This window comes from Argentina silus (genome assembly GCF_951799395.1).
Source record: "Argentina silus genome assembly, chromosome: X".
NCBI lineage: Eukaryota > Metazoa > Chordata > Actinopteri > Argentiniformes > Argentinidae > Argentina > Argentina silus.
In genome coordinates this window covers 8,691,465-8,716,287 of record NC_139653.1, presented here as the reverse complement: position 1 = coordinate 8,716,287, position 24,823 = coordinate 8,691,465, and the positions used below count along the sequence as shown (strand labels likewise).

Sequence of the window (24,823 nt, the reverse complement as noted above, 5' to 3'; positions counted from 1 at the left end):
ACTATGGCATGGCTAAGAACAGACCGGACACTCACAAGTCAACGTCATTAACTACTGCAGTGCTATCAAGTTATGGTTTTCAAATGTAGATAATATTACAAGAAAAAGTCTTACTATATTGCCAATACTAGCCGTTTCTGTTCTTTGTTGTAGGATGCATTCGTGATTACTCCCCTCACATTTAGACGGATGAGATTCCGGCATTTCCTTATGCATATTATTATCAGAGCACTAGCCTGCTTTAAATCAGATTACGAACGACTGCTTATATTTTCATTGACTCGCTTGGGTTAAATCAAAATAGTGAAGCATGCTGTTCAAAATTCATAAACAACACTAGATCCGGTGTAGATCAGCTGTGTCTGATGGGTTTCCGGTATGATGACGTAAATGTAGTTTGTATTATCTCTCAAATTGCGGATTCGCATCTGTAGTACATTGACAGTACAATTTCTTCTGATCAACAATGGCCCAATATGAAATAGCTAAAAAGCTATTGGGTCAGTATCAGCTGCATTTACGAGTTGGCTAATAAAGAGTTTACAAAAATAAATAAGACTTCATTTCCCATAGTCCTCTTAGGGACTTCATATCTGTAAATAAATGGAGATCCATAGCCAGTGTCGACTCGTTTGACGTGAAGGTCTACCCTTTAAAATCAGAGGAGGACATACATTCCCAGCATGATTGGTATGTGATTAAATAGTTGTTAGTATGCTTAATTCAATAATTAATCTGACCTTTCCAAATGTAACTAGCCCTATCAGGAAAGAGGAGGGACCATGCTGCTAAACACAGCTGACTTGACTGCTGTTGCTGTCTGCCTGTGCTGGCTAAAGGTTGACAACAAGCTCAAATAGCCTGTATGTATGTCTTTTTTTAGTTTTTGCCCGGGAGTTAAATAACATTGTCACCTGTCAGAGTGTTCTATTAAGGATACACATCAGTCCTTCTTCTAATCGATAATCTTATACCACTCTGTCACTGCCAAGTGAAGAGCAGTACACGCACTGTTAGTAAAACCCACGCGCTAGTGAGCATGTAGTTCGCCCAGGGAGTTGCTTGTGATGGAATGACGGAATAACAGAAATTAACTAGAAAAGGAAGTTCCTGAAGAAACTTAGTGGATTTACAACGTCTTGTTTTGGTAGTTGATCAAAAAAAATGGTTTGGACTATAGATAGTGTAAATGTGCTTAATGTTTAAAAAGTCTAAATAGTAAAAATCCGTATAGAAGTTCTTTAAGTAGGGTTAGTCAGTACACATTTTAAAGTTGGATTGAGTTATGTAAGAAAATAAAAGGACAGTGACAACTTTTGTGTTTAAGGAATATTTAGTTGGTGTAATCGACAGCAAGCCGTGTGTTCTGAGCCAAGAACTGAGTTTTACCTCAGCTCTTCTAGTGTTTTACCCATTTGATCTATCACCCAGTCTGCACACAGTGGTATAGGCATGAAAAGGATTTCATGCAAATTTGAGTAAAGCTGAAAAATCTGAATATAAATTATTAGGAGTGGAGTCAGTCAGAGAGAGAGATGGGATGAGCCTTAGATAGTTCAGTGGAGTAGGTAGAGATTTGAGTGATTGAGAGTGGTAGACTTGGTTGGTTAAGTGGTTTCAGTGGAGTAGAACAGGTTACCGAGAGTTATCTAATTATTCTAAGAATTTTTTCTGTACTGTAGGCAGAGAGATTTGATGTACTAGAGATATGCCACTCCCTTGATTTGTTACTGGTTTTGTGGGAGACAGGAAAGATGGCACCAGTCCCACATGGGGATACCAGGGTTCTCCCCAGGATTTTTGAACAGTGTGGTGCCGGATTGCATTATCAAAACCAGACTTGTTTATTCATGTCAAAATGCAAAAAACAAAACTAAAACGCTGTGTGGGTGGTAAACAGGTCTTGAGTTGAGCTAGGACCAGCCTCTCGAAGCACTTCATGATGATGGGTGTGAGTGCAACTGGGCGGAAGTCATTAAGGCTCGTTGCAGTGGGGTGTTTTGGCACCGGCACGATGGAGGTGGTTTTGAAGCATGCAGGGACAGCTGCTTGGGCTAGGGACAGGTTGAATATGTCAGTCCAAACCTCAGTCAGCTGCACAGCACAGGCCCTGAGGACGCGTCCGGGGATGCCATCAGGACCAGCAGCCTTACGTGCATTAGTCCTGCTCAGTGCCACACACACGTCGGTGGGAGAGTGTGAGGGGCTGGTGATCAGCAGGGAGCACAGCCTTGATGGCCACCTCCTTGTTGTCCCTGTCAAAGTGGCCATAGAAGTGGTTCAGCTCATCAGGCAAGGAGGCGTCGATGGAGGGGGGGGAGGTGTTAGTAGGTTTATAGTCTGTGATGGCCTGGATGCCCTGCCACATGCGTCGGGGGTCAGAGTTGTTCTTGAAGTGATCCTCGACCCTTAGCTTGTGGTTGTGCTTGGCCTTTTTGATGCCCCTCTCCTGGTTAGCCCTGGATGAGCTATAGGCCTGAGCATCACCTGATCTGAAGGCAATGTCGCGTGCCTTCAGCAGGAGTCGGACCTCACTGTTCATCCATGACTTCTGATTAGGGAAAGTGGTAATCCGTTTGAGGGTGGTGACACTGTTGATGTTGGAATTGATGTAGTCCAGAACGGAGGAGGCATATGAGTCAATGTCCGTGTGGGAGTCATGGGTGGCCTGTGTGATAAACACACTCCAGTCAGTGTTTTCAAAACACTGCTGGAGCGCTGAGTCAGCACCCTCTGGCCAGACCTTGACTGTCCTCACTGTAGGTTTCACTCGTTTGATGAGTGCTGAGTACTTGGGCAGTAGGAACAATGAGAGGTGGTCAGATTGACCTAGGTGGGGGAGGGGAACGGCTTTGTAAGCATCAGCCACGCTGGTATATACATGGTCCAATGTCCTGTCTCCTCTGGTGGGGCATGAGACATTTTGATGGAATTTAGGCAGTACAGTCTTTAAATTGGAGTGGTTGAAGTCACCTGCGAGAATGAAGGCTGCTTTGGGATGCAGAGTCTGTTGTTTGCTAATGGCAGTATGCAGTTCTTTCATGGCAATCTTTAAGCCATTACAACCACTTTTAACAATCAAATGACTGCACAAAATGTTTCTACACTTCAGTGATCTGAAAAACCAAAAGGAAAAGTTGCTTATCCATAAAATAAGCGCCCAAAGAGGCATCGCAAAGATGGTGGCAGAGTGAATCGGCTTCCTTTAAAGAGGTTTTGCTGTAGGTCTCCTGCTGTATTTATTCAAGAGTTCTGAAAGTTCCATGGCAGTTGCATTTATAATGGGGCTCTCAGAATGTTGGCATAACTCAACATTCTATTTTTACGTTTTTGTTTTTTGTTTTTACAAAAAGCTGAATATTTTATAAAGATTTTCAAAAAGTTGAATACAAGCAACCTCTTAAATTAAAATGATTGTCACCCATGAATGCTTTGATCAACTTTTATTTTGGCATTGAGACCAAGGTCTCTTTTACAAGGGAGCCATGCATACACACAATTCACAACCATTAATCATACACAATTACAACATTATAAAACACAATCAAGAAAAACAACCACATTTTTAAAAAAGGGGCCTCAGTCAAAATGCTAAATAGCCTGAGCGGCACCACAACAACCGACTGTAATGTACTCTTTAGATTGTTCCAGCAGTGAGGTTCACCAAAACTAAAAGAGAATTTACCCAATTCGGTGGAGACCCGAAGAACCGACCCTGAGAATGAGTTTGGTAACTTATGTTATTGTAAAAAATATAGTTACTTATGAATAACAAGGTTAGGTAAAATGGGAGCTTATGCAGTTGTACACAACAAGGGAGTAATGGTGCCATCTATGGGACTTTGAGGTCCAGCTGACCTTTTGGTAAATGAGTGGTGGCTGCTGCATTTTGGTAGATGATATCAACATAATCACGCACTGCCATAAAGGTTGCTGTTCAGGGAAAGGCAAGATCTATTCCCTTTAAAAAAAAAAAGCCCACCTTAAATCTTAGCTTTTTAACAAGCTCCTCCATATGTTTTCTAAATGTAAACTTTCTACATGGGGGCACCACCCAATGTACATATGCATAAATCATCACATATACATTTCCGTGATTTGGAAAATAGCATATTTTACCAGCATTGAGTACCAATTTCAGTTCAACAAATGCTTTCTGTAGGACAATAAATGCAGAAATAGCTTAGAAAGAGCCTGGTCAATTATAGGGGCAATAGTTAATAGTAAAAAGAACCGGACCAAGAACCAATTCTTGTGGCACACTCTTTGCTATGTCCAGAAAACCTGATTCGACACCATCAGTAAATACACACTGCGTTTTGTCCGTTAAATAATTTTCAAACCAGCTACATGAAGTCTGATCAAGGCCTATTTCAGACAACCTCTGAATAAGTAGTAATGGTCGACCATATTGAATGCCTTTGAGAGATCTATAAATAGAGCAGCACAATGTTTTTGTTTTTTTATCAAGGCAATTTAACACATCTAGGACAAGTGTACAGTAGCAGCTGAGACTGTTATGTCCAGGTCTAAAGCCAGATTGGTGTACATTTAAAAATAGAATGCGAAGATAAAAAGGTTCTTAGTTGGGAGTTGACCGGGGACTCTAATACTTTGGAGAGGCAAGATAACTACTGTCCAATATCCAAGCTATCTAGGTTGGAGGGGTCACCACCTTTATGGAGAGGGAGCACATGAGCTGCCTTCCAAACCTTGGGGATAGCCCTCAAGATCATAGTCAGATTACAAATATGTGTCAATGACTGCACAATCAGAGGGGCGGATCAAAAAAGATTGTCTCTTAAAATGACTGATGCAGGCACAAAAATGAAATGGTCAATGAAAAGCCAAGTCTATCCTCTCCCTCCCCATATTACCAAGTATCACTCCGACCATTTACCCTACACTCCTACAGGTCCCCAGCGCAACCCTGTCAGAATGGGCAGTGACAGAATCAGACACAACCTTTATGTGAAGCATATCCCTATTAATGGAAATTGTTACATTTTATAATTCACTATAGGGGTAGAAGTTGGCAAATACAACATCTGAGCCAGTAGAAGTTTAGACCACTAGCCATGATGTCAAAGGTCTCAGGAGTGTGTCCCAATGGCAGAGCTGTATTAGAGCCGTAGTGGCAATACCCAGAGGGGTCAGAGAGGTCTGGGATGGAGGCTGAGTAGAGAGAGAGACGCCAGTGGCAGTGCACTCCTGGGACAGGCAATGGGGGGCTGGGGGGCAGGGGGTAGGATTATTTACTCGCTCTGTTTGGAGTCCAAGGAGAGAATAAATTGCTATTGATTTTTGGTACGTTGCAGCTAAGTGTCTTTCCTGCCTTTGGAGTGACTCTGGGCTATGAATAATTGTCTTTAATATGTGTCCACCTTCGTCATCTTTCTTTTTCCTCATGTGCTCCTTTGCATTGGTGTGTTTTCAGTTATTTACGTTTAGACCAGCACTTACTAATGAGCTGAGGCCTTAGCCAAAAGGTGTAGTACAGACTGTAGTGGTATAATGTAGAGGGAATGCGTGTGGGTTGTATTTGGTGCATGTTTCTTTCATTTTGGGATTTCATTGCTTTATCGGGGCTAGTTAGTCTAGGCTTAGCCTACTTCAGTTTTGACCATCAAGATTTTCAGTTAAAGTGATTGATGCCAGACTTACATCATAATTATTTTAAAATGTGTATGTATGGTATCAAGGAGGCATGCTTTTCTTTTGTCGGGTCCCTCGACTTCCATTGGATATTGGTTAAACATACTGTCAATTAGCGGTTAGTAACAGTGCCCGATATACAGTACCAAAGTGTTGATTGAAGTCTATTCTTCTCCAAAGACTCATTTCAGGGCAAGGAACCAAATACAGTGCCCTCCGGAAGTGGGACAGTGAAGCATTTTTTCTTCTTTTGGCTCTATACTCTAAAGGTGGATTTGAAATCAAACAATTACTGAGGTTAAAGTATAGATCCCCAGCTTTTATTTGACGGTATTTGTGTATATATTGGTTTCACCATTTAATTTTTATACATAGTCCCCCTGTTTCACCAAAAGTAATGGGACAGATTAATATAATGTCCAAATTAAGCACTCATGTTTAGTATTTGGTTGACAATCCTTTGCATGCAACAACTACCTGAAGTCAGCAGTTACAATACATCATCAATTAGGACTAGCCAAGTTAGCCAGTTCTAGTGGCAGCCATACATTCCCAAACCATAACACCCCCTCCACCATTTTTCATAGATGAGGTGCTATGCTGTAAATCTTGGGCAGATGTTTTTTTCTCCAAACTTTCCTTTTGCAATCATTCTGGTACAGTACATGATAATATTCGTTTTATCTGTCCACAAGACCAGTAGGTACGTTTAAGCAAATTGTAACTTGAGGGTTACGATATGTCCTAATGCTGCATTCATTCCCAATGTCATTTCTATGACTTACAGTAGTTGTGCTACTGAACTGGTTTCTTTCCTGGAGGATAGGCGCCCTTACACTCTCTGCCCGGCGTGTGCACTACTGTATGCATCTCCATGAATAGAACTGTTGTGTTCAGGGGATGTGATCAACTGCTTATGTGTTTCTCAACCCTGCATTGGTTAGGAAGCTATCCAAACACTGCCTTTCCCACTGGATAGTGGAAGCTATTACAGAAGATTAGAGTTCTAAAGGCCTGCAGCCCCCTTAGGAGTCGGAGTCTCGTTTCGGAGATTTGTGCAGTCAATAGTCAATTGGGCTTCTTCTCATACTTTCGTGAGATTTTACCGCCTGGATGTCACTGCACCTTCTATGGCGCATACAGACCTTGGTGCTGGAGCTGAGTAGAGTGGACCGGGTACATTAACATGTACTCTATCAGGGTTTCTGTACAGGCTTTGGTACATTAACATGTCTATCAGGGTTTCTGTACAGGCTTTGGCAATCGGGAGTTGTACAAATGTCACAGTGAGATGTCCAACTGAGTCAACCTGAAGAGAACTTTAGGTTACGGTATGTAAGGAGATGAGGGAGACCCGGGGTTACATACCGTAACCCAAAGTTTGCACCTTGCAGTGAAGCCTCTGTAGTTTGTCTTAGGGCTGGGCGATTTTGCCTAAATATCATATCACAGTATTTTCAAAATTGATGAGGGAAATATGTTTAATGAGTATGCATGACTTGACTTCCTGTCTTGATGGATATGTGTCACTTTATGTTATTATAGCGTGTCAATCTCATGTAAACTCTCCCCTACTTCAGCTTCCCATATTCTCCACTGTATTGCTGGTCTCCGCTGTCATGGATTAAAAGGTGTTCATATTACAGATGAGAGCTAACGTTTAAATGATGTCATAGTGCATCTTATATTCATGTTAAATTATGAATTAAACTGCTGCAGCACAAATCTGCATTGTGTTATGACGAGAGGAGCAAAACACCGGTTTTGACGTAAAATTCACAGCATGGATAAAAAAAAATGGCATACCGCCCAGCAGTGAAGCCTCTGTAGTTTGTCTGGTGACATATTCTGTGGATGGTAGTCTTTGACACATTCATGCCTACCTCCTGGAGAGTGTTCCTGATCTGTGGACATGGACAGCAAACAAAAAGAGCAAATTATTACTTACTTTTAGCAGTAGGCTATACGGACACAGCACGCACACAACGCAAAGAACGCAGTTCATGTCATTAATTTTCTGCTCTTGCACCGCAAGTTCATGTTGAACGTATAATTCACATGATTGAAATGAGAGCTTTCATGAATGTAATGACGAGAATTATTCTGACAAAGGTGTCAAGGGATAATGGGAGCAGGCAGGTGTAGCTAGAATGAGGGACAGCGAGGGAGAGTACATGCTCAGTGTTTTACATTGAGTGGATGAGAGAAGGCTGCCTTTGCTGAAAATTCAGACTATTTGCCCCTGTCCATCATATCATGTATCATAGTTGGCTACAAATGAATAACTTCCATATACACTCACTGAACACTTTATTAGGAAGACCTGTACACCTTCTCATGGTGGAGGTCGTGTTATGGTGTGGGGAGTGTTTTCTTGGCACACATTGAGCCTGTTAGTACCAATCAATCATTGCTTGAATGCCACAGCCTATTTGAGTATTGTTGCTGACCATGTGCATCCCTTCATGGCCACAATTTACCCATCTTCTAATGGCTACTTCCAGCATGATAATGTCACAAAGCAAAAGTCGTCTCAAACTGGTTTCATAAACATGACGAGTTCAGTGTTCTTCAGTGGCTTTCCCAGTCACCGGATCTGAATCCAATAGAACACCTTTGGGATGTGGTAGAACGGGAATTGTGTGATGTCATCATGGACCAGAATCTCAAAGGAATGTTTCCAACATCTTGTGGAATAAATGCCACGAAGAATTGAGGCTGTTTTGAGAGCAAAGGGAGGCCCTACCCAGTATTACTATAGTGTTCCTAATAAAGTGTTGGGCAAGTGTATGTGTCATATCAATGCTGTACCCTTGGACAGTTCTTGATATGTGTGACATTAATGGTCTGTTGGCTACACATTTTGCTGCAGCTCCTGTGTGTGCTTGCTTGAGCTCCGCTTAACACAACAAGCTCAAATTGTTTCCCATTAACAAACAAAAGTGTGACAATTTATTGAGCCACTAGACAGTCTTTTAGAGAGACAATTCAAATGCTGAGTACGATCCAGGCCCACTCCTCCCCTAGAACAGTCAAGTTCTTAATTTTACAAATTCCGTAAGTTCATAGAAGATTGACATGCAAACATTGATTTTACTGTAGCCAAAATTTTACATATTTTAAAGAACTGTTATCAATTCCATCACAAAAATAATAAAATGGTTGTGTTCATTTATGTATTTCAAATAATTTTTAGGCTACCCAGCTCGGAAGTGAGGGCTTTAAGAGTAGCCTAACCAGTGTGATATCTAGGCTACCAGAGCGCAAGTTGCTATCGGTATATTAAGAGCTAAGAGAGGGACTTGTAAATACTTATGTACTCTATGACAACTGCATTGTAACATGGCAACATAACTAGACTAACATTAGACAGATCACAGAACCATGACGAACATCTCTGCTGCGATAAGTGAGGCGATCAGCATGATTTATGATTTATACAGACAGAACAAACTCTCTTTTCAAATGCTGGTGATGGGCATTGAATTACAATATAGTGGTGTAAGGTGAGCAAATTTGTCAGCAACTGTGGACTGATTTGCATTTGGCCGTTTGCATTTGCTCACCAGTGTTTTTTTCTTTTGGATGATGTTCCAAACTGTTGTTGTTGGCAAGCCTAAGGTATTGGATATGTTTATGATTGTTTCTTTCTGATTTATCAGCCCAATAATGGCTTCCTTGACTTGCAGTGACAACTCTTTGTTTTCATGTTGACAGACACCAATAGCAGAAAGGAAAACGTAAAGGCTAGAATCAATACTAGACATTGACAGCTCTCTATGCCTGCACAAATTATGTGACAGAACACAACTGACTAACCAGAAACACCCATCAAGCCGCTTTTTTCCAATGCAACTGGTTCCCTAAAATAGGGGTACCCAGACTATGTATAAAAGGATTTGTAATTTCTAAATGGTGAAACCAATCTGAAAAAAAGCTTACCTTACAGTATTTCAAATCCAAACTGTTGGAGTATTGAGCTAAAAGAAGACTAAATGCTTCCTCTTCCCACCTGTCACACAGATCCCTGTTGTGGTACCTGATTGTGGGAATTGTTGTGTTAAGTTCAGTAAATGACTTCTTTTGTTGCAGTTTCAGCAGTGTTTTATACTTGCTGAAGCCTCTCTGTGTCAACTGAGCTCACAGGGAAGAAGATGAAAGGTACAGCAGCACCCTCCAGCAGTCTGAGAGCTCCAGGGCAGTGGGAGAGCTTCCTTCTGACACAGTGCTGATAAGCGGTCCACATCTCACTGAGCTCAGCAGATGGTTGTGCCAGGGCTTTCAGCACTTGATAATCTGCTTCTGCACAGCAGGTGCTTGCCTGGGGTCGAATAGTCTTACATGCTTGTATACCTTCTCAGCAAGGTGGACGTCCCAGTGTTTGGAGAATTTGGTGACGACAAGGTTGAAGGCATCGTGAAGGTTGTCGAGCATCTTCGTCTTCTGTCACATTCCAAGCTTATCCAGTAGGCTGTCAGTGTTTGAGCCAAAACCACACGTTCCTGCCGTTCGACTGATCAGGTAGGAGCCCAGGGCCTCCATGATGTTGTAGGCTGACACTGCTCTGAGTTGGTGGGTGCCCTCTAGGATGGTCAGTGCTGTGCAGAGTTTGGAGCATCAGAGATGAAGGTCATCTCCAGTTTGAGTGTGGCTGTCTTCTCCTGTGTCCAGCAGCTGCAGGAGGTTAGTCATAGGGGTGGGTGACAGGGCCTAAATTTCATTTAACGATATTTTCCACACTCTGAACAATAACGATATGATCATGATATACATATTTTTTTCTGAACCACATTTTAGGAGCCCTGCAAAGTTTATAGATGACAAAGATTTGCTTTTAACCTGATAAAAAAAAAAACTGAGAAAGACATGGGACATTCTTGTGAATCTTTTTATTATGCATATGATCTTGCAAATAATTGAACTTTTTGACCTTCAACAAATAAAGTGCATGACAAACTGCAGGACAGGAGTGCAAAAATGCAGGATAAGCAGTTTGCTACATAGGACCTACAACCTTTTTTCAAGTCAGCCAGGAACAACATTAAAACAAATGAAACTGCAAAAACGCAGGATAGAGAAATAATAAGAGCTGAATTTAACAACAAAATGAAAATGGGTAGTTCCACTTTAGGGATGCTTACTCTCACGTTTCAAATAACAAGACAGTGTCTTGGTTGAGGTCGGATATTTTGAATCCAAACCAGTTCCAAATTACAGACGAAGCCCCTTTTTTCTTAACTAATTTCCATCAACATCATCATCAACATCCCCAATTGCACAAGCATCTTCCAGGTTTTCACTCATTTCAAATACTTCTCGTTTGCACGGTTAGTCAATACAATTTAATTTTCTGATAGCCAAGCGAGCAACACTTGGCAGACGCGCGTGGTGCCAGGAGCACAGGATAGAGGCGCGCGTATACCTCGACAACAGAATTAAGCGTATATTACGTATATAAATTGTGATCGATAGTTTTGTAGATTAAAACAATCATAGACCTACCATTCTGCTGATTTTGCTAATATTTTGAACACAATTCAATATATTCAAAGAAAATGTGCTTTATCGTGATATCCGTGATATGCCAAAATCCATATCACGGCACAACGTGATACCGGTATTCTCTTTCATACCGGTATATCGCCCACCCCTATTTAGTCACAGCCATGACAGCTGACATTTCTGCCCAGAAGAACTTGTCATAGAAGCTATATTTCAGTACCTCAAACCAGCTGTTCCATCTGGTGTTATGAGCTTCAGGTGAAGCTTTAGTCTGGACAGCTTTCTTGATGGTGGGGAAAGAGACCCATCTCCTCTTTCTGGTTGGCTTCTTAAAGAAGGCTGACTTGACCCAGATGACAGGTGGCAACCTCTTTGAAAAACTTTAAATGCTTCCAGGTCTCCCCCACCAGATTGATGACATGGCACAGGCAGGTCATATGGACGCTGTTGGGCAGCACTCCTTTCAGGACTTCTCTGCATTCTTTGATGCAGTAGTATGCCTTATCTGTCACCACTGCCCACACATCATTGAGGTTCTGCTGGTTCCTATGGAGGGACTCTGGTATGGCCTGAGAAAAGGTGTAAATCATCAAAAGAGTTTCTCAAAATAAAATGCTAATATTATCTTATATGATTTAAGTTAGTGGCCAGGGAATTGCATTCTATACAAGAGACATTATTTTAAAACATAATTTAAACTTAATATATATATAATTTTTTATCATAAGGCCATTGGAGCCATTATGCTTGATAGAAACTGTGACAATACTACATGATGTAGGCAGGTGTAACTGGCGAAGAGAACTTTTTCAGTTTCTAGCAGCCGCCACCCTGCTTGCCATGTTTCACCATGAATGGCCTAAGTCTACACATCTTTTCAAGTGAGATGTCAGCCTCCACACACACTGCAGCGAAATCCACCACAAATGAATGGATTTCATACTGCTGGCTGGCGTTGTTTGTAGGGGAGCAGTCAGTTTAGTTTTTCTTGTTTTTTTGCATGTGCTTTTGATTTGAAGTGGTCCAGGTGTCTTTTCCATTATTTTGTCTGAGGAATTTTAAAGGGCCCTATAATTGTTTGATTTCAAATCTAACCTTTTGGAGTATAGAGCCAAACAAAGAAGGAATGCTTCATTGTCCCCTTACCTATGGAGGGCACTGTATATGATTTTGTCATGTGGGTGAACTATCCCTTTTAAGCGTACAACCTTTTTACTCCATCAATGAATGTTGTACTCCTTTGTTACATGGGCTAATTGTGCATTCCCCTATTTCATGACCCTGTGGTTGAGAGTCAAACAAATTGGCCAATGTGACACAAAGGCTTTTGGGGAAATGTTGAGGGATTTCATGGCATCAGTTATAATCACACATTTACATTCAATAGGTCTTTTAGTGCTTTATCATAATTCCAAATCCTTTTTATTCATTATTTCCATTTATTGGTTTCACTGGAGGCACAGAGGAGGACCATGATAAATCTGGGCTTCGGTGCGTGATGGCAGGAAGGAAATTGGTGTGTCAATCACAAGTTTTCATATCTCCAAGCTGGCTGTCATGAAAAGGGGGTAGAAAGAGAGAGAAATGATAGAGGGGAAATGGATAGAGAGAGCGAGAAAGAGAAAGAGGAAGCGGTAAAGAGAGAAATTAGCAGAAGTGACTGAAAGGGACAGATACTCAGAGCTGACGTAGTGTTAGTGGCTAATTGCCTCTGGAAAAGATAGGACCCTCTCGGAAATCCAAGAGGATAATGACTGTATTACAGTCAATCAATAATGCTTGAATGTGAGGTAAATACATATTACTAGGCTGAGAGGAAGAGGAAACAGAACATCTACTCAGTCCCCAAATCCACATCCATTTCATTGGATTGATAGTGTCCCCTCTTTGCCAGACCCTGCCATTACCTGCTACCCCCTCCCAGGTGATCTGAAGGTCACCTTGGGGTGGGGGAAGGGAGAGGAGAGAGACACTGTTGGAGGCATAATGTTTAGTCTTGTATATGAAAAATGACAAGCAGTGTATAGATCCAGGTCATTGTAGTTGTATTGTTGATTGCTGCAGGTACAAAAGGGCTATAGGGTTGAATGCACTCGCAAACTGTGTGTGTGTGTGTGTGTGTGTGTGTGGAAAAAAAGTAGAGGCTACTGTATAATGTCAGACACGCACAAACAAGGCATGCACATTGAGGTACATGAAAAGACAATTAGACTTTTGGAAACAAAGTTTCAAGCTATAGAAGAGGATACAGACCAGCAAAACAGTAGAATGAGATGAAACGACCCAAGTCTTGTTCCTACCAGAAGTTGTGGAGAAGGAAGACCTATCCAGCCACTTCATTTATACATTGAACTTTCAGGGGAGTATTGAAAATCAAAGGTATATCAAGTAAAATAATTCATACAGGACTGTGTGTGTGTGTGTGTGTGTGTGTGTGTGTGTGTGTGTGTGTGTGTGTGTGTGTGTGTGTGTGTGTGTGTGCGCGTGTGTGCATGTCTTATCCTGTTGGATGAATTTCCTTTATAAAGAGGTACAAGACAAGGATGCCCCCTTTCTGAACAACATGAAAAGAGATTTAATTAAATTGAATAATTTACCAATAAACCTCACAGGTAGAATAAACCGTTTAGAATTGCATTACTTACAAAGATTTTATATCTGTTCTTGGTAATACCAATTACCTGACCAAATACATTCTTTAAAAAGATCTACTTAACAGGCGTTTTATGGGCAAATAATTAATATACTCTCATTCAGATGCTCTCTATCTTCCCAAGTTTGAGGGAGGTTTTAATCTTCCAGACTTGGAGCTGTGTCACCTTGCCACCCAAGGCTTTTACTTACAACATATTTTTAATCCACAAATGAAGAAAAATTGATACACATTGAAGATGTTCATACTCAAGATCTTTTTGTGTGTCTTTTTTCAAATGATACAGTTAAAAATAAATAACAAGAACACCCAAAATAGATGGAAGAAATTTAAACTGATTTTACAAGAATCTATGTGAAAAAAACACATCTCCTTGGATAGCTTTTCAAAATGCATCGATTAATTGGCCCACGTGGAAATTAAAAGGCATAGAAACAATAAATTACCTGGTAATAAAAAAAAATCACATTATTCCTTTTGCAGAATTAAAATCAACATTTGACTAACTAATATTAAAATACATGCAGCTCAAAAGCTATGTATCCTGAATCATCAATGTTTTGGACAACAAACCAAGGTTGAGGACATTTTATTTGATTCGGGAAAGGACATTAAAACAATAGGTAGGATATGTAGAACACTGCAGAAAAAGTATATGTTTGACAAGTCATTAAATATTGGAATCAAGACCTAAAAAAAATGGATATTGCTAGGTGGAGGATGTGTTGGAACATAACTAACAAAAGTAAATCACAGTAAAGTCACAGTAGTTCAAAGTTAAAATTCAGTGGCATATACAAGTATAATCCATGCCTTCTGGGAATGTTGATGATTAAACAATGATGGTTGGAGCTGGAAATCAGAAGTTCTACACAATAGCTGTGACCTTTTATCCATCTATTATTTCAAGACATGTCATGGGAATGTGCTGCGAAATATCCAATGGGTTGGACAATCCTTTTTTCCTCAATCATATTAAAAATATTGCTATACTACAGGAAAACATGTAGGACTGAGCAGTGTGTGTGTGTGTGTGTGTGTGTGTGTGTGTGTGTGTGTGTGTGTGTGTGTGTGTGTGTGTGTGTGTGTGTGTGTGTGTGAGAGAGAGTGTGTGTGTGTGTGTGTGTGTGTGTGTGTGAGAGAGAGTGTGTCTGAGTGTGTTTGTGTCCTTCCCTCTCTTTGAGTAATGTTCCCAGAATTTATATTTTATTGTTTAGTCAATGGTTAGAACCCCAGAATAATTTCACAGTTCAGTTCCACTGACGAACGAACAGCTACCTGAAAAGCAACCGGTGCTTTCATAGAACGCAGCAGGCTTCTAATTAAACCTGTGATGATGGGGTCTGGAAAAACAAATTCTTGCTGAAATTGGAATTGGTTACAGTGGCTCTCATGCAAATATGTGCCGCCAGGCAGCCATGTTGCTAATAACATGGAAGATGGAGAGGACGCAAGTGGCTGATGAGATGGCTGTGGTCGAGAAGTGAAATTGGGAAGGGGAGGGGGGGGGGGGGGGGGGGGGGTCTGAGCAGGAGCACCTGGCCTTGGTTGATACCCCTTGGGCTTGTATTTATCTACTACAGTCTGGTCCTCTACCAGTACCTCTATGTCACACTTGGCCTCTCTGAACCATTCAGAGGTTTAAGCACACAGTGACCTGGGGAATGGATCTTCATCTGTTCTGTCTGTGTGCTTCAGGAGTACTCCTTTGATTGACAGAGTGCGGAGAGTGCGGTATTTCTCCCTCAACCCCCTCCCTCCACTGACTGTGCCACTAGCTGCTGCCTCCCAATAGTCTGTCCTCTATTCCTTCTCTCCTCGCTACCTTAATCAAAACGTTTTTCACGTTTTGGAGGATAATCTAAGGGGGGAGCCTTGGATCTTCTCCTTCAATGCATTTTGAGAGGGAAGCGAGGAGAGAGGAATAGGGGAGATACTATTGGGATGCACCATCTGTCTCGCTCTCTCTCTCTCTCTCTGACAGAGGCAGCCATGCGTACGCGTGTCACTCTGCCACTCCTGAGGTGCTGCAGGTGGCAGACGTTGGCTAATGTTTAATTACCATTGTTAATGACCTCCCTCTGTCTCTGTCCCCCTCAGATGGAGCTGTGATTGGAGGGTGGGCAGTGCCAGCCCAGCACCAGTCCACACAGCAACACAGGCCTGTTTTGTCACATCCACTGCGCCAGTGGCAGCACAATGGACAATTGGACATACCCAAAACAACCTAACATTGGGGGTTAATTGTGTTAGGCCTACCTGTTTTCCTGTCATAGCTATAGTAAATGACTTTTCTCTGTCGAGAAATGTTTTTCAGAGAATGAATGGCAGTCACATTCACTGGAATTTTTTTTCCACAGGCACCCAGCTGAGTTAGAAAAGTTCTCTTTATAGAATGACAAATAGTTTATCAACAAATTACATCTTCTCTTTCTGCTGTAGTTCACCCACAGAGCACAGCATCATTCACAACAGTAATCTTAGCTAGTTTTTTTTTTTTATCTCTATTTTGTAGCATTGGTGTACAGTGACACTGTGCCTGTGAGGTAATGCAGCCAGTGTTCCAATAACCCAGCAGAGGTAGACTACAGTATCACATTGTAGCCGTATCTCCTGGGAGAGACTATCTTCGTCCCATATGGGTGATGTAGCTAGCTAGCCTGGCTGCATATATTGCATTCTGAGGCAGCACTGGTATTCCTGCGGGTTCAATTCTGCAAACGTGGGCCACCTCCGTAAGATTAATAAGAGAGGACAGATAGGAGGGTAAATATTTCTTGGCTGCGGCAGCTGATGAATGGAGTGCTACCGGAATCAATTCCGCATTGATCTGGGAGATAATCCTGCGGTGGACAGAGGCCCTGTGGAACCTGGCACCGGCCCTGTGTCTACCGCAGCGGCGGCGATGGATAGCCAGGCCTATGTAGGGGCCGGCCTGGGCTCACACCCGCCTCTGCTCCCCCTCACCACTGCACAGCAGCAAGATGCCCGTCATACATGAGCTAATAGTCCACCTGTGTCAGCTGGGTTAAAAGAGCAGGGCAGAGTAGAAAAGAGTCTTACAGTGACGCTGGATGGGAATTTGTGCTCTTAATTGCTCAAAGCGAGTTCTGGAATTGAGGAATCCATCTTCCTTATTGTTAGGTGCAGGGGAAATTAGAGGCTGTGGGGTTGGCAGTATTTTTTTACGAGCAGTTTTGCCAGGGCCACTTGGGTGCTTTATCGCTAATCAATGGGCAGCAGAAAGGACTGATGCGGGCACTCATAAAGGAGACTCCAAAGAGCCCTCTGATAGCATTTCTCTACTGTCTGCAGAGCCTGACATGGCCCTGTGGGGACACGACACTGCTGGCTTCAGCTCCCTGGTGTGATCAGAGAGACTGGGCAGCTGTCAATCACACATTCATTATGATAAATGGTGTTCTTTTTGCGAACATTTCCGCTTCTCCCCGCCCCCCACTTATCTACTTTTTTCTTCCGTTCAGCCATCTCATCTCATACTATTTCTCTCCAACTCCCTAAAACCTCCCCTTCTCTACTGTTAGTCTACAGTACCTCTCTCTCTTACCTCACACCACCCCCTTTCACCGCCCTCCCCCCTCCTTCCTTCCCTCCCCTCCTCTCTCCCTCCTCCCTACCTCTGTCTGGCTCCTGCTCTAAAGAGTCCCCAGACCCGCTTTCCTTCGATGCTGCAGTTGAGAATTAAGCCAATCTGTCTTCATATTACCGCCAGTGTGCGGCTCTCATTGATCTGGCGGCCTGCCACTCCTCTCAGACACAATTCATTGGCTGCTCAGGATACCCTGCCCCCCCTCGGTTTGATTGACAGAGTTGGACTGCATCTCCTTGCTTTTCCTACTCTCTCACCTCCCATTTATGAATTGCTGCCATGGGATTTTGGCGGTAAATAACACACATTTAATTATGCAGAGAATGGATTCAAATCAAATTGTCAATTGGATTCTCATCCCCCCACCACTACCAACAGCACAGTGTCGTATTGTTGGAAATAAAGGGAATGTCACATATAGGCAACAATAAATCAGTCAACTCCCACGTAAGTGCCATACCAAGAACCACTCAGCTTTTGCCTTTTAGCAGCCATCGTAGCATTTATTTCCTCCTCAGTGCTTAAGTCAACATTATCTACAGAGAGGCAATTTCCTGCAATAGCTGTGCACAAATGATGTTGAGTAAAGGGAATTGATGACCAAGCCGTGTGTGTATAAATGGCAAAAGCCGAGTGGTTCTTGGTATGGCACTTACGAGGGAGTTGAATGATTTATTGTTGCCTATGTGTGACATTCCCTTCAGAAAAGGTTTTTCTCAACAATAGTCTAAGACTTACTCTCACTTCAGTCAAAATTGGAGCCAAAAATACATTCTTTGAGATTGTCACAAGAAAATAAACAAAAAAACATTCTAAACATATCTATCCCTCTCCTCTCCTCCAGTCCTCTCACTCACTCTTCCCTAAATGGCATATCATAATATATGCCATTTAGCTGACGCTTTTATCCAAAATGACTTGCATTGCAGTGAGTGCATACATTTTTCATTAAGTGTGTGTGTGTGTGTGTTTATGAAAGCAGTGATGTCAAAGATATGGAATAGCCTATTCATTGTGCTGCATCTACTTATCTACTATCGGTCTGCAAACAATGTGTCAATCATTTTCTTTCAATCAAAACCCTATGTCTCTAAACATGCATAGGTAGTCTGTACACATCTTCAGTTTCTCATAATTTCCAATTTGATTGCAGACATTTCCCCGATCAGCCATTTTACAGTCCTGAATTTATCTCCTTGCCTCTAGGGGCTCTGAAAAGGTTGACTCATTTCAATTAAAATAATAAGCAGAAATGATAACAGAAAAAAATACTTTTCCCTCCAAATCTCACTCATCTTAATGAATGAGTTTGGGGATTTTCAGAGTGGCTAAGCTGACTGAATTTTAAAGCGTGCCTCTTTGTTTCCCTCTGTCTATCACCTGCCCCCCCTCCCTCCTCCCATGCTTCCCGTCTTCTCCTCATGTCCTCTCTCTCTCTCTCCCCTTTCTCTTCTCTTATCCCTCCATTCCTGCCATGCTACACTGTCTGTTCTCAATCTCCTCTGTCCTTCAACTCTCCTCTGTGTGTCTGTTTGGAGCTTGTCTCCTATATGTGTTTTATACTTTCATGTGCACTTTCACTCACATCCCTCCGCAGACCTCTCTCACTCACCTGTCTCTGCCCTCCGGCCGGGCCCCCAAAAAGAAGAACACACACACACACACACACACACACACACACACGCACATACATTCTCTCTCTCCATTGTCCTCACCGTGTTTATTGACTCTCTCTCTGTGTTATTTCACCTGACTGTGGTCTGCTTGTCTCTCCCAGTGTATGTGAGGTTTAACTCCAGCCATGGCTTTCCAGTGGAGCTGGAGGAGGTGGCGAGCATCGGCCAGCTCAAAGAGATGGTGGGGCAGCTGCAGGGCGTGCAACCGGAGCAGCTGAGGGTCATCTTTGCTGGGCGAGAGCTGCGCAGCGACTGCACACTACAGGTAAGGGCATGACTCGTCACTACTACCGTGTGTGTGTGTGTGTGTGTGTGTGTGTACTGGCGGCTGGGGTTGTCAGTGCATGCATCCGGCTCCCCCAGTGCTCTAAGCAAGTCTCTGGTAAGGGCTGAGAGGCTGGCATTCTCTCCCCCTCCTGACTCTGACAGCGTAAACAGAGCCTGGGGATCCCGTGAACTTTAGTCACAGTGCTTCATTAAGTCTGACCTTCTTAATTATGCATCGAAACAGCCAGGCTCACAAGGAGAGGCCGGGGAGCCAGGCAGGCAAGCCGCCACGACTGACTGCCGTCCTCCAGTCGTTTCTGCTCTCTCTGCACATTTATACCTCATTGCCCAGCTCCATTTCTCCCTGACAGATTGCACTTGAGGCGAGCTGTTAGCGCCACCACTGCCGCTCACCAGCACAGCGGCATGACTCAACTCTGCCCCCTAGAGTATAAGCCAGCTACTGCGTGTTTGTATGAAGCAGCTCTGTCTGTTCTCAGGGGTTTCGGGGAGAATGAAGTGCCTCAAAGCATGAAATGATGGATAGGGACTTGAAGTTATTGGAAATGACATGGAGACACACATCACTCTTTTGCTGTGTTAGGTCCAATGTTTCATGTTATTCAGTTGACATGAAGGTGACTTGTGTGCGTGTTGGTTTAAACATGTGTTTTATTGCATGTGTCATTCATCAGACATGAAGATGACCTCTTATTCAAATTTGTGTGTGCATTATTTATTTGTTTAAGTTACGCTAATTTTGTTGTGTTGGTATTGTATGCTCAGCCGTATGCATGCTCATCTATTGTCATTTTCATCAGGCAAATTGTAAGACTAATTTTGTAAAGTGAGAATACCATTCACAGCAATTGTGTGAGTGTGCATGACCTGTGTGTGTGTGTGTGTGTGTGTGTGTGTGTGTGTGTGTGTGTGTGTGTGTGCGTATCATTCTTCCAAGCATAGCTGGAGTAGGAAGAAGATAATGGCTAATTAGATTGCCGCTGAACGCTTAGCACTCAAGTTCTGTTGAAGTAGCAAAATGTTCACAGTTTGATGCTGTGATCAACAAATCCCTAATGTGCAACTGAATTACTCACTTTATCTTTAGGTAGCCTCATTATGCTAGACTTATTTTACTTGTGCTAATTAAGACACACTTTAATACTAGTAATGACTAATAGACACTGAACACTGTGTCATACTCTCATGTAAGTGTACACACACACACACACACACACACACACACACACAAATGGTCCTCCTAGTTCAGTGTGGTTAGTCAGAGTACCTTCCTAGCCAGGTAAGGCGGCGCAGGTGGCGTGGCGGTGCTGTTGCTATGCGCCTCACGTTGGCGGTCCCAGAGTGTCTGGGAGCCCCGGTGCCTGCAGGGCTCAGACGGTCGCTGGTGTTTATCTGTCACTGCCTCGGGAGTGAGACGCTGACATCTGTGGTGACGATGCGAGCCATCGCTGTAATGTGCTCTATTAGCTTTCTCATCCCTTGAGGAGTGCTATCTCTCTATCCCTCTCATCCCCTCCACTCCTCTCGTTCACTCTTCCCATAGCCTTCTCTCTCTCTCTCTCTCTCTCTCTTCTTCCCCTTCCACTTTCTACCTCTTCCTCTCCTCTCTTCCCTCTCCCTTCAGTGTCCCCTTTTACTCTTTCTTTCCCCATCCCTCCCTTTCCCTCTTACTCAGTGTCACTGTGCAGTTAAGCAGTTAAACAACAATATGTAATGTTCATTTGTCAATGTCCACTAGATATAATAAATTATTCTAGTTTATAGTGTACATGTCCCCACCCATTTCACAGCCTCTAGCCTCATTGCCTCCTAGCCTCGCACAGCCTTATATGCTTATACATTGTTTTTTATGTCCCACGCACCAACCTCACCAAGTCAATTTCCTGTATGTGCAAATATACTTGGCCAAATAAAATAATTCTGATTCTGATATTGATATTGACTGTATGCAAATGCATTAATCCTGCCAAGTCTAATGTCACAGACTTGTCTGACTTTGTCACACAGTTGACCAAGAAGTGAGTCACCTCCTCATTGCAAGAGACTCTGTCACCATCACATCCTCTTGTCCTTGGATTGACACTTTGTTAAACCGCAAGACAAGCAACCTGATTTGATTTGCTCATCTTAGCGGCTGATTGCGATAGAACAACCGTCCTGACATTGTTTCCCTTTTCTAAGTGGTGCTTCCTGCGAGAGAGAGAGGAGCTTCTTCACCGTTAGTTGAATGAGCTGCAGTGGGAGTTGGGAGTCCCGGCTCGCATTATTCACACAATCTTCACAGGATTTCAGACGCTTTGCTCAGCTTTTCCCAACCGTCTGTCTGCGTGCGTGCTAGAGACTGCCACAGAAGAGCCTTGTTTCTTTTTTGCTTTGGGGCTTTGAATAGTCCCGTGTTTATCTTTTTGATATTGCACAATTGCTCAACAGGCTCCTACTGTATTACAGTATCCAGGGAAATGATTAGGTTGTTCATCAAGTGCATATTTGAGCTGGAATCATGTGCTTCATCTGTGATTAAATTATAGCTGGTGTGTTGCAAAACCAGGTTTTCTTTGATTGATTGATTGTTTTATTTAATCATTTGTATCTGTCATTTTAGAATGATTACTCTTGGAAGATTAGCCTGATTATAGGCTAAAATAGATGCTAATAAACAAACAAACAGGTCATGTCATTAAAATGGTGGTTAACATAATGCCTGAAATTGGTCCACACAAGCCAGTACCTTTACCCAATCACAGCCTGTACCTTCATGGCCCAATCATGGCCTGTACCTTCACCCAATCATGGCCTGATGTACCTGTACCTTCACCCAATCATGGCCTGATGTACCTGTACCTGTACCTTCACCCAATCATGGCCTGATGCACCCTTTTTATCAGCCATTAACACTCACACACGTGTGAAGCTTCCAAAACATTGAGGTAATTAATTGCTTCCCTTGCATGCAATTGGAATTCTGGCACCGATGTTTTTTTTATTTTAGTTATTATTATTTCACGTCACCCCTGCCCATTGAATCCACACTTGTTGATCTTCCAAAGAGCAGATCACAAGAGAACAAGTTCATATGCATGCCACATACACTAATGCACCAGGAGCCTTCTGACGTCTCTAATTAGTGTCTGGGTGAGAGAGCAGCCAATAGGAGCTCTTCTCTAAACATCTGCAGGGATTGCAGATGTGACTAAGCTACAGACGTTAAGACGAGTGATGTTGTTTTGGTTTCTTTTGCCTTTTATTGCAAAGGGGCTTTTATTTTCAATGCAACAATGTTCAGCACTGTGTTTGTGCCTCGCTGTGTTTAATTAATCTCATTAGACATGATGGATTTAGTCTGTGTGTGTGTGTGTGTGTGTGTGTGTGTGTGTGTGTGTGTGTGTGTGTGTGTGTGTGTGTGTGTGTGTTTGTGCGTGCCGCTGCAGGTGTGTCTGTGGAGATTGAAGTTATTGGTAGTGATGTCAACTACTGGTGCTGTTGCTAAATGTTGATAAGCCCAGAATTGTGACTGACAAGGTACATGAAAGTAGCCATGCTGGCGTTATCATCACTCACTTCACTGGTTGGAATCAGCAGACTGCATCACAACCAGCGTAGTGACATCAACCTGGATGTTGTCTTTATTACTGATGGAGAGGATCCTCCGTACAGTTATCATTCATGTTGTTGACTTTGATTTATATTCATTTAACATCATTTTCCCATTGGTCTATCTATGCCAACAACAGATTTTTTGTCATTTTCTCCTTCTCTGCAACGAGCTAGCTATCAATCATATGGGCTTAGCAATGCTAGGTCTCGCTTGGTGGAACGCTTAGCCCCAGCCACAGGTTCTATATTAAGGCATTAATAAACAACACTGCGGTGTTGAGCTGAGAAAATTAACCAGATCAAATTTATTTTGTTATTATATTTGCATGTGCCAGTGCTCAGGGTGAAATTATCTCTTGTCTTTGGATAAATGCACAAATGAGCACCTCTCTCTCTCCATCAGTGTCTCTTCCTCTCTCTCTCTGTCTCGCAGGGCTCTCTCTTTCTATTAAGTTTTTTAACAAGGACCTGTTTGCACTGGAGCAGCTTATTTGCATCACAAATATCACTCTGTTCTGTGAAAATAAACTCCAGGAAACAAATAAACCCGTCACAAATGTCCGCGTTTTCACTTTAAATAAAAAAGGTCCTTGGATTTCATGAGCTGTGACGTTATTATTACAATGGCAAGTGCGTGCATTCAATCTTATCAGTGTTAGATATTGAGTACATTTTTATAATTGGGAAGAGGGCGTGTAACTATGATGCAGCCACTTTGATTGGCACTTTGCAGCTCTCACTGAAGGAGAGGGATGCAATCTTTGACAGACAGTCTACCATGACCCTAACCCTAACCCGAGTTTTGATATCCGTAACAATTTCACATATTTTGCCGGTGTGCCCCTTTTAAATGTTCACCATTGCTTACGGCGACCTATCTAGTCTTTCAATATCTACCTTGTAGTAGTTTGTAGTTCTGGACTGCCCATTAAAAGCGAAGTGAGATCTTAATATAAAGTTGACAGTTGAATGAGTCTGTTGATGTGTAGCTGATGGCACTCAGTGGTTTTTCTTTTCTTTTCACCCAATCATTTGAGTCATTGGTGCTACGTCAGTGAAAGGTTATTGTTTTGAAGCTAACACATCCTTGCTGTTGTCTGTGCATCTATGATGTTTAGTCTTTAGTCTTTGACTGATGAGAATATTTAGATTTCTCGTAGACTTTAAAGACAAATCCACACGTTGAGTGCTACAAACAAACTGCAGGGAGATGCATTTCAAAAATCGGACTTGAAAGGTTTTCAGAAGAAAAAACAATAATTAGTCTGTTATCGACAGACTTAGTTGTTTACTTTGACAAAATAGAGGGATTTAGGTCAATGGTCTTAATTTAATGATTAATTTGCATATGATCTCCCAGGTAGTGACGCTATACTTTCAGTGGACATATTGAACATGATTCTAGTAGCAGCATTATCATTTTGGAAGTGGCCAAGATATCTAAAATGATATAGATGGAAATATAATATGATCCAGATCTGTGTGTGGTGTTACTGTTCTGGTCTGGTCTTTTGTGCTGCCATAGTGTGCACAGATAGTGCTGTGGTGTGGTAATTCTGTCTCTCTCTGTCTCTCCCCTCCTCTCTCTCTCTGTCCCCCTCCCTCCCCAGGGGTGTGACCTCCCAGAGCAGAGCACAGTGCACGTGGTCCTGCCTCCCACAGGGTCGGCCCGGTGCCCTGAGCTGGTCCTGCAGCGCCCCCTTGGCCATGGGGTGGACAGCCTCAGCCTCACCCGCCTGGACCTCAGCGCTTCCCGCCTGGCCGCCACCTCCACTGGCCTGGCCGCTATACTGGAGACAGACGAGCACAGAGCCTGTGAACAACCATCCCAGCCTACAGGTGTGT

The 24,823-nt window shown here is 42.7% G+C and overlaps 1 protein-coding gene across 1 annotated transcript in view; it reads left to right on the top strand.

Moving 5' to 3' along the window:
- Nucleotides 1-606: 606 nt before the first annotated feature.
- The window catches only part of prkn (parkin RBR E3 ubiquitin protein ligase), a 59,204-nt gene continuing 34,987 nt past the window's right edge, over nt 607-24,823 (top strand). The window contains exons 1-3 of the mRNA XM_083696432.1: nt 607-690; nt 19,198-19,361; nt 24,589-24,817. Of these exons, the coding sequence (XP_083552558.1) occupies nt 684-690; nt 19,198-19,361; nt 24,589-24,817 (400 nt within the window). The 5' untranslated portion in view covers nt 607-683. The remainder of the gene's footprint in view (nt 691-19,197; nt 19,362-24,588; nt 24,818-24,823) is intronic.